This window comes from Xenopus laevis, chromosome 9_10L (genome assembly GCF_017654675.1).
Source record: "Xenopus laevis strain J_2021 chromosome 9_10L, Xenopus_laevis_v10.1, whole genome shotgun sequence".
NCBI lineage: Eukaryota > Metazoa > Chordata > Amphibia > Anura > Pipidae > Xenopus > Xenopus laevis.
Window position 1 is genome coordinate 90,133,868 of NC_054387.1, and position 15,041 is coordinate 90,148,908.

General features: G+C 37.8%; 1 protein-coding gene across 2 annotated transcripts in view; it reads left to right on the plus strand.

Moving 5' to 3' along the window:
* LOC108701459 (alsin) overlaps nt 1-15,041 on the plus strand; it is a 53,537-nt gene extending 38,496 nt beyond the window's left edge. For both annotated transcript variants that reach the window (XM_018236174.2, XM_018236175.2), the window contains exons 19-34: nt 2,520-2,585; nt 2,672-2,770; nt 3,097-3,261; nt 3,534-3,645; nt 4,160-4,237; nt 4,833-4,966; nt 5,905-6,069; nt 6,820-6,937; nt 8,205-8,362; nt 9,343-9,471; nt 10,002-10,178; nt 10,851-10,896; nt 11,890-11,951; nt 12,923-13,072; nt 13,154-13,250; nt 14,206-15,041. In XM_018236174.2, the coding sequence (XP_018091663.1) occupies nt 2,520-2,585; nt 2,672-2,770; nt 3,097-3,261; nt 3,534-3,645; nt 4,160-4,237; nt 4,833-4,966; nt 5,905-6,069; nt 6,820-6,937; nt 8,205-8,362; nt 9,343-9,471; nt 10,002-10,178; nt 10,851-10,896; nt 11,890-11,951; nt 12,923-13,072; nt 13,154-13,250; nt 14,206-14,244 (1,795 nt within the window). In that variant the 3' untranslated portion in view covers nt 14,245-15,041. The remainder of the gene's footprint in view (nt 1-2,519; nt 2,586-2,671; nt 2,771-3,096; nt 3,262-3,533; nt 3,646-4,159; nt 4,238-4,832; nt 4,967-5,904; nt 6,070-6,819; nt 6,938-8,204; nt 8,363-9,342; nt 9,472-10,001; nt 10,179-10,850; nt 10,897-11,889; nt 11,952-12,922; nt 13,073-13,153; nt 13,251-14,205) is intronic.

Sequence of the window (15,041 nt, forward strand, 5' to 3'; positions counted from 1 at the left end):
TTTGTGACATTTTTTTTAACATTTCATTTTCCACCCTCTCATTTCTCCCTAAAGCTGCTCTGGGAGTGAGGTCACCAAATCTTTATACCTTGATATAGCATAACCCCTTCATTAATTCAGTCAGCTGTTATAACTGATAGAATAGTTGCCAACAGAACCTGTTGAAAAATGTATCCATTGAAGTAGCAGGTAGAAGTTCCAGGTCTGCACCAGGATTTCTGACATGCCAAACTGAAACAGTGGTAGCAGGACTGCCTTTTTCGAAAAACAGAAAAAATAGAAAGTCTTTACTTTTGGGGGCCCATTTACTTAGCTCGAGTGAAGGAATAGAAGAAAAAAATGTGGAATTTCGAATGTTTTTTTTTTTTTGCTACTTCGACCATCGAATGGGCTACTTCGACCTTTGACTACGACTTCGAATGATTGGAACTAAAAATCATTCGACTATTCGACCATTCGATAGTCGAATTACTGTCTCTTTAAGAAAAAACTTCGACCCCCTAGTTCGCCACCTAAAAGCTACCGAAGCCAATGTTAGCCTATGGGGAAGGTCCCCATAGGCTTCCTAAGCATTTTTAGGTCGAAGAAAAATCTTTCGACCGATAGATTAAAATCCTTCGAATCGAACAATATTTGAAGTCGAAGGATTTAGAGCTATTCGTTCGATCGGACGATTTTTTGTTCGATCAAACGAATAGCGCTAAATCCTTCGACTTAGATATTCAAAGTCAAAGGATTTAACTTCGACAGTCGAATATCGAGGTTTATTAACCCTCGATATTCGACCTTAAAGGGATACTGTCATGGGGAAAAAAAATTATTTCAAAATGAATCAGTTAATAGTGCTGCTCCAGCAGAATTCTGCACTGAAATCCATTTCTCAAAAGAGCAAACAGATCTTTTTATATTTCATTTTGAAATCTGACATGGGGCTAGACATTTTGTCAATTTCCCAGCTGCCCCAAGTCATGTGACTTGTGCTCTGATAAACTTCAATCACACTTTACTGCTGTACTGCAAGTTGGAGTGATATCATCCCCCTCCCTTTTTCCCCCTAGCAGCCAAACAACAGAACAATGGGAAGGTAACCAGATAGCAGCTCCCTAACACAAGATAACAGCTGCCTGGTAGATCTAAGAACAACACTTAATAGTAACAACCCATGTCCCACTGAGACACATTCAGTTACATTGAGAAGGAAAAACAGCAGCCTGCCAGAAAGCATTTCTCTCCTAAAGTGCAGGCACAAGTCACATGACTGGGGCAGCTGGGAAATTGACAAAATGTCTAGCCCCATGTCAGATTTCAAAATTGAATATAAAAAAAAATCTGTTTGCTCTTTTGAGAAATGGATTTCAGTGCAAAATTCTACTGGAGCAGCACTATTAACTGATGCATTTTGAAAAATGAAAAATGTTCCCATGACAGTATCCCTTTAAGTAAATTTGCCCCTTGGTGTACTGTCTGAAATCTGAAAATCTATTCTGACCTAACCTATAATCAATATACTTGGTTTAAAGCAGTGGATAAGGTAGTTAGTTTGCAATTTGTGGTGAATGCTTATTTGCTGTTCTTCACATTCCTCAAAGCTCAACCAGTTATGGTGACATTTGGGAAGAACACAAATAAATGTTGGCCTAAATATACAGGTATGGCATCTGTTATCTTGAATCAAGAAATAAAGATACCGGCAAGCATCAAGCATCTGAGAAAGGTGCGTGTCCCCGAAACGTTGCACTTCCGCACTTTTGAATTAAAGCAAGGGTTTCCCTGCAAGCTAGCCTTGTGTGCCGCTATCTTTGTTTCTTGACTCAATTTGGAGGTTGCCGTACCCTCTATTACTGAGCACCAGGCGTTATCTTCAGGAGGTTGCCGTGGGTGTGCGCCTGCTCTATCTTGTTCCAGTATCTGTTATCTTGAACCCATTATCCAGAATGCTCCGATTTATGGAAAGGCTGTCTCCCATAGACTCCATTATAATAACACAATCCAAATTTTTAAAAATGATTTCCTTTTTCTTTTAATAAAACAGTAGCTTGTACTTGATCCAAACTAATATATAATTAATCCTTATTGGAAGGAAAACCAGCCTATTGGATTCATTTAATGTTAACATGATTTTCTAGTAGACTTAAAGTATGAAGATCCGTTATCTGGAAAACCACAGGTCTCAAGAATTCTGGATAACAGGTCCCATACCTGTACTTGAAACTAAAGCAAGAAATCGGACATGAACAAATGTTCATCAGAGTTTGGGGCTTGAATTCAAAATGTTTATTTACTTTTGGTCTGAATGGATAAGGCCAGTATCTGGGCAAAAAAAATGATATTTTTGCACTGCTCAAAGTCAACAAGCCTTATGTATCTTTGTTAAAGTTCTTGCAATTTTTATAGTAAAAGATAAGCAAAGAAAGGGATTCAACATACAACTGTGAGGTTATACACCTGTCTGGGAAATACTGCTAATGGAATGAACCATGATAAATGTGGGCTGAACGTTTATCTCATGCATGTTTCAGGGGGACTCTGAGTTGGCCGGATGGAAGGATGTATTCTGGGACTTTTCGCAATGGCCTGGAGGATGGGTAAGCCCTTTTCAAAAACTACAGGTAGATTTTTTTTCATTGAGCAACTCTATTTTAGACTTTTCAGAGCCATATTTTCTTTGCAGATACGGAGAATTCACAATTCCAAATAAAGCCTTAAACAAGAATGATCGCTATGTGGGGCACTGGAAAGATGGCAAAATGTGTGGCCATGGCACCTACTGGTAATTATCTTTGCATACTATATTTTAATGAAATCGAATGGTCCTTTTGTGTTGGCTTGGCTATTACTGGCCATTATCGTAATTTGTGTAGCAAATGTAAGCAACCCTCTGTGTAAAGATTTTCTTGGCTATGTCACTTTGTTACACGTCTGGGAAATACAGCTACACATTAGCTGTAGAGTTGTGCCAGTTTACTGATATCTCTCCCAATCAGCCTGATAAGTTACTTTTCCAACAACAACAGAGTTGTTGAACCTTATATTGATTGCACATGCTCTTGCTTGTTTCTGTGCACGTTCCAGTAAATGGCTGCTTTGTTTTGTAAGGTATGCAAATGAGGATGTATACGAAGGGTATTTTCAAGATAATATGCGACATGGACATGGCCTTCTTAGGAGTGGAAAACTGACATCCAATTCACCCAGCATATTCATTGGCCAGTGGGTAATGGACAAAAAGTCTGGCTATGGAGTGTTTGATGATATCACCAGGTAAATTTCTTGGTACCATAATGCTTCTGTGTAACTTGCAATGTATCAGTCGTTGTTAAGATGGATATTTTGTACTATATTCAGACAATTCTGCCATGTGCAAGCTTGCATTCATTATTATTATTATTATACATTTTTCAAATAGGATATTTTAGCATTCTTACTACCTTCCGTTTTCAGGCTAACCTTTGTTACTGAAAAAAACACATGTGAAACTGCATGCTTTTTCTGATTTCAAGGACTTTAACTCTCGATTCTCCAATTTTTGGCAGGGGGCAGAAATTCATGGGAATGTGGCAAGATGATGTCCGGCAGGGTAACGGGCTAGTAGTCACACAGTTTGGCCTTTACTATGAAGGTGCCTTTAACCTTAACAGGATGATGGTGAGTACTGCTTACGGTCAATACTACTTCCTTTATTGACTATAGCAAAGTTACCATCTCTGCTGTTGTCTCTCTTACAGTCTTTGCTTATGATTTTATGAACAATAAATATACAAGAGACCAGGTAGCAGGGGTGGGTAAATGATAGCACACCAGCTATAACAGGAATTTTTTTCTTTTATGTTTTTGCCCTGAATCACCAGATTTAAAAGGCATTCTCTTTGTTGAATGAGCATAACGTATGTTTTGTTTGTTACAAATGTTTACTTTTTTCTTAAATTATATTGCCTGCATCTCTTCCTATCAGAAGTATCTTACTTTTATTTTCTTTTGTAAAACATGGTATCTTATAATTTTTGACATTGTTACATAAATACAATGGCCAAATTGCATTTTTTAAAATGTCATCCCTGTATCTGGCAACATCTGCATAATTATCACTGTGAGTTGCGTTCTTTGTGTGGGTTGAATGGGTGAAACTGAGCACCTTATCACTGCTGTGTTCTTTTTCTAGGGATGTGGGGTTCTACTGTCTGAAGATGACACAGTTTATGAGGGAGAGTTCTCTGATGACTGGACTTTGAATGGGAAGGTGAGAAAATAAACCGTTGTGCCCATAGTATAGGACACTTAAGCTAGTGACAGATGTAGCGGATCACGGCCTGAAAAAAAAAGCAGGGTCGAGAATCTGCTCCTCCACCCGGATACATTACCTTTACACTTGGCACTAGTTTAACGCTATTCAGTTAAAAGGGTTGTTTACCTTTGAGTTCAATTTTAGTATGATGTAGAGGGTGATATTCTGAGACAATTTGCAATTGGTTTTAATTTTTTATTATTTAAGGTTTTTGCATAATTTAGCTTTTTTTTCAATTTGCATGTTAAGCAATCTGGTAACTAGGTCCAAATTACCCTAGCAACCATTCATTGGTTCGAAAAAGAGACTGGAATATGAAAAGGATAGGACCTTACTAAAAAGATAACAAATAAAAAGTAGCAAATAACAAAGTAGCAAATAACAATACATTTGTAGCTTTACAGAGCATTTGCTGTTTAAATGGGGTCAGTGACAACCAATTGACAAGTTGCTTAGAAATGGCCATTCAGTAACATACTAAAGTTAACTTAAAGGTGAACTACCCCTTTAATAAGTATGCCACATAATGCTGTTGTTCTTCTTTGCATAGGGAGTTCTTATTATGTCAAATGGAGATTGCATTGAAGGGATTTTTGGCGGAGAGTGGGGATCTGGCATCAAAGTCAGCGGCATGTTCTCTAAGCCAAACTTATTTGATGGGGAAACTGAGAAGGCAAAAAGCTTGTAAGTATCACTTCACTGTACACAAGCAATATGACAGTCAAATTCTTACTAAAACTAAACAAGATGAGGAGTTAATATGCCAGTCGGTAATGGGTTTATATGCCTTAATTAAGCGAACATAATACTGGACATTATGAACTTCTGTGAAATCTGTGTTCTCTCCTGCTCCTTCTAAACCTATGTATATTCACTCTCATCACTGCTCCCTCACCAGGCTTTTGTGCCCTTAAGGTGGCCATACATGGATAGATCCGCTCGTTTGGCGATGTCGCCAAAGAGCGGATCTCCCTCCGATATGCCCACCTTGAGGTGGGCAATATCGGGCAGATCCGAACGTGGGCCCTAGGGCCCAATGATCGGATCCTAGCATTCGGTAAACGGGCGGTCGGATCGCGGGACCGCATCAACGAACAGATGCGGCCGCGATCCGACGGGATTTTCTGTCCCATCCGATCGAGATCTGGCAGACTTTCGGCCAGATCTCGATCGGGGAAGCCTGTCGGGGGCCCCCATACACGGGCCAATAAGCTGCCGACACAGTCTGTCGCCAGCTTTTATCGGCCCGTGTATGGCCACCTTAACTCACTCTTTTCCAAACTTATGTAAAATCAACTCCTTCCTTGCCTGATCTTTGTGCCCTTTTCTGGCTCCTTCCCAGATTTCAGATCTTTTCCATTCTCCCTGTTCCTTCCTCAGATTCCATGTCCTGTATTACTCCTTCCATATCCTTTATACAATATATTCCTTTATTTATCAATTTCTATTCTTTCACACACTTTATCCCTGATTATAGTGCTACCTCCTCTCTCTCAAGCTGCTCAAGGAAAGGGCACTAATGCTTTTGTAAATTGAGCACTATTGGTGCTTAGTGTCCTCTGTGTGTTGGGGAAGGTGTGTATACATTATTATAGTTTTTAGTGACTGAGCTTTTTTTGCAGGAAATTAGGCCACCTTGTTGTGACAGCTGATGAGAAATGGAAATCAATATTCAATGAGTGCTGGTCCCATCTTGGCTGTGAGATTCCTGGGGAAGGTGACACACAGAAAGCTTGGGACAACATTGCTGTAGCACTAACTACTGGTAGATGGCAACAGAGAGACAGGTCAGTGGGACATGACTTGACATTTTGTGACCTAAAAAAAATCACCTATTATTCCTCCATTGTGTACCCCTTAGAGCCCTCTAGTTGGTTAGGAATTGGAAATTCACCTGTGCAGCACACATTAAATCTGTATTTTGTATTAAGCTTTGCATTTGTTTATGCTTAAATCATCCGTCAAAATCCATAGATGTTGTTTACACTGCATAGCCTCTTATGTCAGTGAAGGGTTAGATGTACCGCTGCAAAGAGTGGCTGTTTTACTCTTTTTTTTTTTTTTTTTTTTTTTTTTCAGCCCCTTGAAAATTCACTCTCTCTGCTTTTAAAGACTTTATTTAGAAGATACATCTTTTTTTAGCCATTGTCTCATTTATGTTATTGATTGGAAAGGACTAGTCCTCCAATGGTAATTTAAACTTTCCACACTATTTGCCCTTATTATTTATCATTCACAGTTAGACTCTGTGTTTGAAGCGAGTGCAATAGGTTATATAGTTATTATGACTGGTTCTAATGATATGTTCTATGAATATTAATATTTTAGTACATTTATACATCAGTTTACAATGCATAAACAGTGGACACAAAAATACACCACAATGTACCAGAACTCAGACCTTCTTTAAGTTCTGCTTGTACAGTACAATTATAGACTGCAGATATCTATGGTTGGCTGTGCTCTGCATATTTAATATTAAGTATGTTAATTGATCCACTGCTGCCCTTATCAATTTTGCCTTTTGTCTCTCGTAGCCCAGAGAACCAAAGACGCTCACAAAGCCAGGCCCTGGAGAGTTTGGAGCTTATTCCTCAGAACCTCAGCCCATTTAACATGGACAAATATGACAAGATAAAGATGTATCTTATCAATGTAATGCCTTTTTTTTTTTGCCTTTGCGTATTTGTGCATTTACTGTATATATGAATTACAAACTAGAATCTATCTTTTCACACAGCCAATAGAAATACAGAATTGCTCTATTCACATTTGTGCCTGAACGAATGATGTTTGTGCTATTACTAAGTTATACAGTTCTCTATCTACTGTATTATACTGTTTCTTGCCTTGGCTTTTACATGTCAGTCCTTTCTAGGAAAGGTAAAGCGTGCCAAAATCACTTGCCGTTTTCAAAACTTTGTCGATCATTTGCAAGATTGTTATATAGTTGTAGATGCTATTGACACACATTTATTGCCATATTTGTTAGTAACACCCATTTTGCCAGGATAAAATAAGGGTATCCTGCAGACTGGTGTATATTAAAGGTGGTGTTCATACTTATTATAAGTACCATTATGAAATATACAAACACGCCTCTTACGTCATAGATTTCAGCAACAGGAATAACTCGGACATATTCTATGAACAATGAACATCTTACAGTTTTATTAGGAATATAATTCACCCTCCTCATCTAGATCATATGGGAGTTTTATTTGTACAGCACTAGCACCAAAAGTTGCTTATCCCTGCTTTAAAAATGCAATTTGTCTACAGCATTTATTTATGCATTTATATCGGCATTCAACCCTCTCCATGACATCAAATATATATTAGATCGTATATATGAAATAATGTACCACCTAGTGTCAAATATAAAGGTATCGTTAAGTCAAAGACGAGTTCCATGACTGTATAAAGGCACAAGGATGAAGGCAGAGTACTATTATACAGGTACTAGAACTCTGAGGTAACTAATATCCTCATATTTTACAACAGGGGGTACTTTTTTATAATACACAAGATTTAGTGAGTTGTACAACAAATTACATTACTAAGAACCAATTATAACTGATGATGTCATTACACACTGTTTATATAGAGATTAAAATATAACCTTTTGGATATTATAAGTTACAGAGGAGTTCCATGACAATTTAAAAACACAAGACTGAAAGGGGATACTTTATTTATTATAATACACAGGTTTCAGTTAATGTTGTGACAGAAATGACATCACTAAGCTGTGATTATAACTGGTAACATCACTAAGCACTGTTTATAAGCATATAATTTACAGGCTATTCATGACTTTTGTATATTATGTGGCTATCATATACAAGTTATCCATGGCCATGGCTCTTGTGTATTATTTCAGTATAACGCATATCTATACACTGTTGTTGCATGATCTTAGGCTTGTGAGACGCCAGTGCATCCACTTGGAAAGCTTGTGGAGACCCTAGTAGCGGTGTACAGAATGACTTATGTTGGTGTTGGATCCAATCGGAGGCTTTTAGAAGAAGCAGTAAGAGAGATCAAGTCCTACTTGAAACGTATCTTCCAGCTTGTGAGGTAAGACTACATGTTCTGAGTAACTCTGTAAATACTGATAAATCTAGTTTACAATCCTAAACTGTACAGTTTTACTACTCATTGGCATGTATTAAATACTGTACTCTGTTTATTTTGTTTAAGCTTGGACAAGCAATCAGTCAGTAATGATTTGATTCTCTACAATTAAAAAAAAACAGCTGGGACAAATTTCTACAAACAATAACATGTATAGCATATATTGAATTAGAGCATTCACTGATAATATTTTCAATGCTCACTATAGCCCAGATTTCTGCCATTAAATTGCATGTGTGTGGCCGTTGGGCTTCTCCAAAATAGCCCCTGACAACACTAGTGGTGGATAATGTGAGGGAATAACCTGCATGATCACCGTCTCTAGGGATAGACCGTGGCACACTTTTGTGGACAAATGATAATAAATGTACGGTTAAACAAGGGCAATGCACCTATATTTATTCCAAGCCTTGGCCAACAAAGTTAACAGCTACAGTAAGTTTGACCATAACACTTTAAGCCCCTTCAAACAGAATAGCAATCAATGTTTTTAAAGGTACCTGTTTTAGGCACATTTGAAGCTGCTTTTCCAGCTCTGCACAGGCAGAGATATCAACCAACCTAATGTCATGAGAAAAATGATGATCCAATCCTTAAGTGGATAATTATCTTCCTCATCACATGGGACTTGTTGACGTTTCTGCACAGGTGTGCATCCACACAATTTTATGTGCAAAACTACTGTACACAGCTGCTGCCTAATCAGCAGACCTAGTTTTCATACTGCAAGTTGCTTACATGACTTACAAAACCTTTTTTTACCCCACATTGTTGCTGTTCTAGTAGCCGGATGGTAACAATCCAAACTTCAGTTAAGCATTGCAGTCTTGGTCCTAAATTGTGAACTTTTATGGTAATGTATTCAATTTAACTCTTCCATATTTATCTACTATACTTATCAGAGTGGCTATTTTCTTCAACAGGTTTCTTTTTCCTGACCTACCTGAAGAGGGCAGCATGATCCAGCTGTTACCGGCCCCAAAAGATTCCCCAGACAAGATCCATATTTGTAATGGGGGGACAGAATCTGTTCCAGATTCCCCAGAACCAGGGTAAATTACACTCCAGAATATATTCTGAGATATACCAGAAAATAAATATATATCATTAGCGAAAAGCATAATTTATTTTCTAAATGCATTAAAGACAAAAGAATCTGTGTTATGTTCTCATGTGAAGCAGAAAATAATTAAAAATAAAGTTCTTTTCATTTCATGGGATCTTTTTGTTAGGCTATAACACAAAAATCTTCCAGGGCTGCAGTTCCCAGCAATGACTTCTGGCTTAAATAGATTTTTATATTTATCAAGGTTGTAGGAAGAGAGGGGAGATGTTACACCAATGCAGCCCTTTCACCCCAGGTGCTACATGGTACAGTTTTTTATTTGTGCAAGGACAACTGTACTTGTGTGTGCTAGTAGATATTTGGTGCTCTGCATCATAATCAATAGTCCTTTCCTTTACAGAGCTGCATCTAATGCCCAACCAACTTCAGCCTGGCAATATCATTGGATATGTAGCTCTATAGAATGATGAGTTCTGCTACCTAATCCATTCATTGCAGTGTGGTGTTTCTTTGCAGATATGTAGTGACTTGCTCTGGACTGCTGCTCCCTGTACTGCTGCCAAGGCTCTACCCTCCTCTGTTCATGCTGTATGCTTTGGAGCATGAGAAAGATGAAAACGCCTACTGGGACTGTGTCCTGCGTCTCAACAAACAGCCAGACGTTGCATTGCTTGCATTTTTGGGAGTACAGAAGTAAGTTATAAAAGACGCAAAATGATATAACTCATTTTTTTTAATGATCCATAATGATATATCATAAACAGAAGTATAAGACTTTACACTTTTATACATTTATCAGTGGCTAAAAGGCATAGCACCCATTTAATAAGGGCACACAACATTTACAGCAAATGTCATTGTGTTCCAGTGTTACTTTCTGTGCCCTAGATGCTAAATATCGGCCATACAGTAGGTTTAGGGAAAAGCCTGTTCATCTAGGTTGTGCATTTGATTCACAAGTCTTTGCAAACACCACTACCCTATTACAAATAGTAAGCACAGGTTTCCCAACACAGACGTGTGCCATGTAATCCATAGAGACACCTGTGAGTGCAGCTAATGTCCAGTTGTGATATGTGGGATTTGTGTAGACACTAAACTTTCCATCTGGCCAGGTTAAAAATCAAGCGTAACAGAAATATGGTCAGAGCCCTCAGCAATACGTTCATGAACCTACTTCCATTCATTTACATGGTACAATGGATTCTTCGTTACTAAGATTGTGTTTTTAATTTCATTGAGTGAAAGACTGTGTCTTGGTCAGTCACATCTCTGGTACTTTCATTGTACTGCTGAATACTAACAATGCATAAATATACATCAGGATAATGTTTTGTTTTTTTCAATTTTTTTCCATTGTGGCAGCAAATTCTGGCCAACCACCATTAATTTCCTTGGTGAGACTACAAAGGTAAGAAAGATTACATGTAAGGAATCCCTGGTATGGCATCCCCTCTAGTTAAAGAGCTTGTTCACCTTTAAACACTTTTTTCAGTTCAGTTGGTTTCAGATAGTTCACTTTTTCCAATTACTTTCTATGTGCGACCATTTTTCTTATAGTGAAGTGTAAAAGCAGCGGGGGGGGGGGGTCATCGACTCTGTATCTGTTCTAAATTGATACATTGTGTTGATACGTTTCTTATCTTTGTCCCTGCTTAGCAGAATCCTTGAATTTCATTAAAGGCAGCTGTTATAATTGATATAATAGTTGTTAATATTCCAAAGAGAAATGTATCCACTACATGTAGGAAATTGTAACCGCTCAGAATGTGCACCTGAATTACTGAGCTGCCAGACTCAAAGACAAGAACATTAAACTTTAAGAACTTTTTAGAATTTGGAAAAACCGTTGATACTTGATACTTCTCATAGAAATTTTTTTATGATGAGACTTGTATAAGGCAGATGCCTCTTCCTTTGATAAATCAGAAACACATACTACTAATATATTCCTGTGTTTTATTGTGTCATGCTTACATCTTGCCCCAAAGTATATGGTAGTATGCTACTTGTTTTGTACAAGCAAACGTTTGTACTTTTTTAACTGGATAAGGAGTGAAAATGTAATTCTAGAACCCTCTCCAGTGTGGATTAAATATTTTCATTGATTTTAAAGTAATTGGAAATGAATAGCAATTTAAAGCAATTTGTTTGTTCTGTGCTATTGGATTATCAGTGCACTGATAATCACCCTTCATAATGGACTCCTGCTAACAAAACAGTCACAACAAAGCGCAAAGAGTGGGTTTTGTGCACTGGCAAACGAATTATATACATTGCAATGATCAAACATGGAGTAACTTCAATTTGCCTTTTTTGCCTGTTTTGATAAACTAATAAAAATCATAGTAACACATTGTCTTTCTCACATCACTTTAATTTGTACATTTTCTCTGAATTTCAGGTCTTAACAAGCACAAAAGACTCCTGTTTTGCCTCTGCAGTAGAATGCCTGCAACAGATAAGGTATGTCTAAGTGGGGAATTTGACTAGGAGCAGGCTAATGTGATTATACTCTGTCAGCTGGTAGTAATTTGTGGCTGGGCTTTGAGTAAACTCAGAGCTAGGCACAGAAGGAATAAAGTAGTGATATGTGAGCTGGCCCAAAACCTGGCTCAGCAGATCGCAGGCCAAACTCTGCCCACAATTAACAGTGCCAACAACATTACCTTGCCCCAAATGCTGAGACCGTAGGGTTGGGATTGGACAGGTTAGGGTAGGGTGCAGATCAGCTTTTTGCCGGCCCATACATTGCATCAAAGTTTGATAGCCATCTTCTTATCCCTAAAGATTTAACTAGAAAGGTTTCTATATATTTATATACATTGTAAGCCCAAATAAAAATTTTGCATAGTGAAAACAAACTTCATTTAATTTCAACTTTACTTTGTACATTTACTGCAAAGTTCTAATTGTGTATAAATATATGGAAAGACGTATCTGACTGAGCATTATTATTGCAGCGTTGTTCCAGTGTTGCATGTAGTCAGAACAGCAGGGCAGTGAATAGATAAGGACAGTCCAGTACTACATTCAATAGCAAATACCTTTCAAATATCTGAGTCTCTGAACATTTGCAATCAATAGGCATTGGAAAGCTGCTTAGAACTACATTTGTATTTATTGCTTTTTTTTTTTTTATACAGCATTTTGGGTTCTAACTCCTTTAAACACGTCTATACTGTGTTTTGTTACATTAAAGGGGTGGTTCACCTTTATGTTAACTCTTAGAATGTTATAGAATGGCCAGTTCTAAGCAACTTTTTAATTGGTATTCAAAAAACACAAATAAAAAAAATTTAAATCAACTGTCTTAGAATATCACTCACTGCCTCATACTTAGTTACTTTAAAGGCGAACAACCCATTAAGTATTCGTAAACAATTTTTCCATGTTATTTTGAGGTAGTTGAATCCAATTACCTGTGTTTTTTTCAGCACAAGATTCACACCATCAGACAAACTAAAGGTTATCCAGCAAACATTTGAGGAGATCACACAGGAGGTACAAGGAATGCTCAAGGAAGATTTCCTTTGGTCTATGGATGAACTTTTCCCACTGTTTCTTTATGTTGTTCTTCGTGCCAGGTTTGTTAAATCCCCTTTAACTTGGTATAAGATTCATGTTTACAAAAGAATAATCTTAAATTCTCTGATATTTCCTCTAAGGATCAGAAATCTAGGTTCTGAAGTGCACCTAATAGAGGACTTAATGGATCCATATCTTCAGCATGGAGAACAGGGAATTATGTTTACAACGCTAAAGGTAAAGTGAGAACATGAAAATTGTACTTAGAATTGGTGTTTTAGCTTTAATAACAATATAATTTTATAGGTGCAGTCCACTTTTTTTTTTGCAAATAAAAGGGTACAGACATAGGGGCAAATTTACTTACCACCGAAGTTGGCTTCACCAGGCGTAGATTCACCAGGGCTGCGCAAATTCACGAAGATCCGAAATTGCGCACAAGTTACCGATCATTTGCGAAGTTGCAATAGCGATGTTATGATCAGCGGTTCAACGTTATGCTAGCGATGCCTAATTTGCATATGGCTCCAAGTTAAAGTACAATGGACGTATATGTAGCAGCAAATACATTGCACAAGCCTGGGAAACCTTCATAAAATAAAAGAGTTTTTATTTTCCCCTATACATGTGCCCACTGTATAGTTTGTGCCATATGTTAGGAAATGTAGGGGGGAAGTTACGATCTTTTTCAGCCTATCACCCTTAAAAAAGTAAAAGACGCCAGCGTTTTTTCAAGTCCTATCTACTCTATTGCACTTCGCCTGGTCTGAGGTAGCGTAGTAAAGTCTAGTGCAAGAGGCAACGTTCACTAAAACCCGCAACTTCTTGAATTAGCGTAGTTACGTCCCTTCGCCAGAGCGCAACTTCGCCTGGCGTTAGGGAGCGAAGTACTGCTAGAGTCTATCTCCTTCACTAACAAAGTTACACTGGCGACCGTTAGTAAATGAGCGAAGTGGCAAAATGACGTCACGCTGGCGAATTTTCGCTAGCGTTAGCCACTTCACCCTTTAGTAAATTTATTTATATTGTTTTGCTGAGCCAACATAGAATTCTATAAGAATGTCTCAGCGGAACCATGATTAGTGCAGTTAAACTTTCATTCCTGATTTATAGTGTGTGAATGTTTTAATCAAAACTCCCAAATGAAAATGAAGTGAATACTAAACACTAGATAATCATTTTGTTTCTACAGGCATGCTACTACCAGATCCAACATGAAAAGCTCCACTAGAAACTGACAGAATTTGTTCTTCTGAACAAGTGGCAGGCACATTGTAATACTCTAATACGCTTATGCTGCACTGTGGATGGAAGATTGGGCATCACAGTTACAAGAAATGGGGGCCTTGATCTTTGGCATTCTACAGAAAAATGATTCAATATTTGGTTACAGCTGGAGTGTAGTTTTTTTAACTGAAGCAAATGCTGCTTTGAATTTTATAATGTTCTTATGTGCTCTCATGTCAAAGGGGGAAAACCCCCTTCCAAAATGTTAGTGGTAATTGGACTGACACTTGTTAATGTATAAGTATGTTCTGTTCTATGGGCATACATACAGCATGAGTAATCTGCTACTGAAATAATTGAGAAGCTACTTGTGAGAGCTGACAATGTGTACAGATTCTAAACTTCTGCAAGGAAGATCCATGTACCTTGGATTACAAGGATGGAGAAGAAGGGTCTGGCTACAGTATTAACCAGTTCAGCTTAGGCTATCAGGCTTTTCCTGATGACTGTTGGAAGAGTAATATTTCTTCTAAGCTAATAGCTTGGCCCCCTAACTTGGTCTTATGATCGAACTGTAAGTAAGTTACATACCTCATCATATTTCTCTGGCTCTAATTTATTTAGGCTTTTTGTTTCACTTATACAATAAATTGTTTTGTATATACAAACGGCTGTACTGACAAACTGGAAGAAGGATGTCCAACATTCATCCTCCAGCAATTGAACGAAGACACCCATCAACGGAGGATGGCTTTACCTGATCTAGTTGTTATTTTTTGTGAAAGCATTATGGGGGCTATA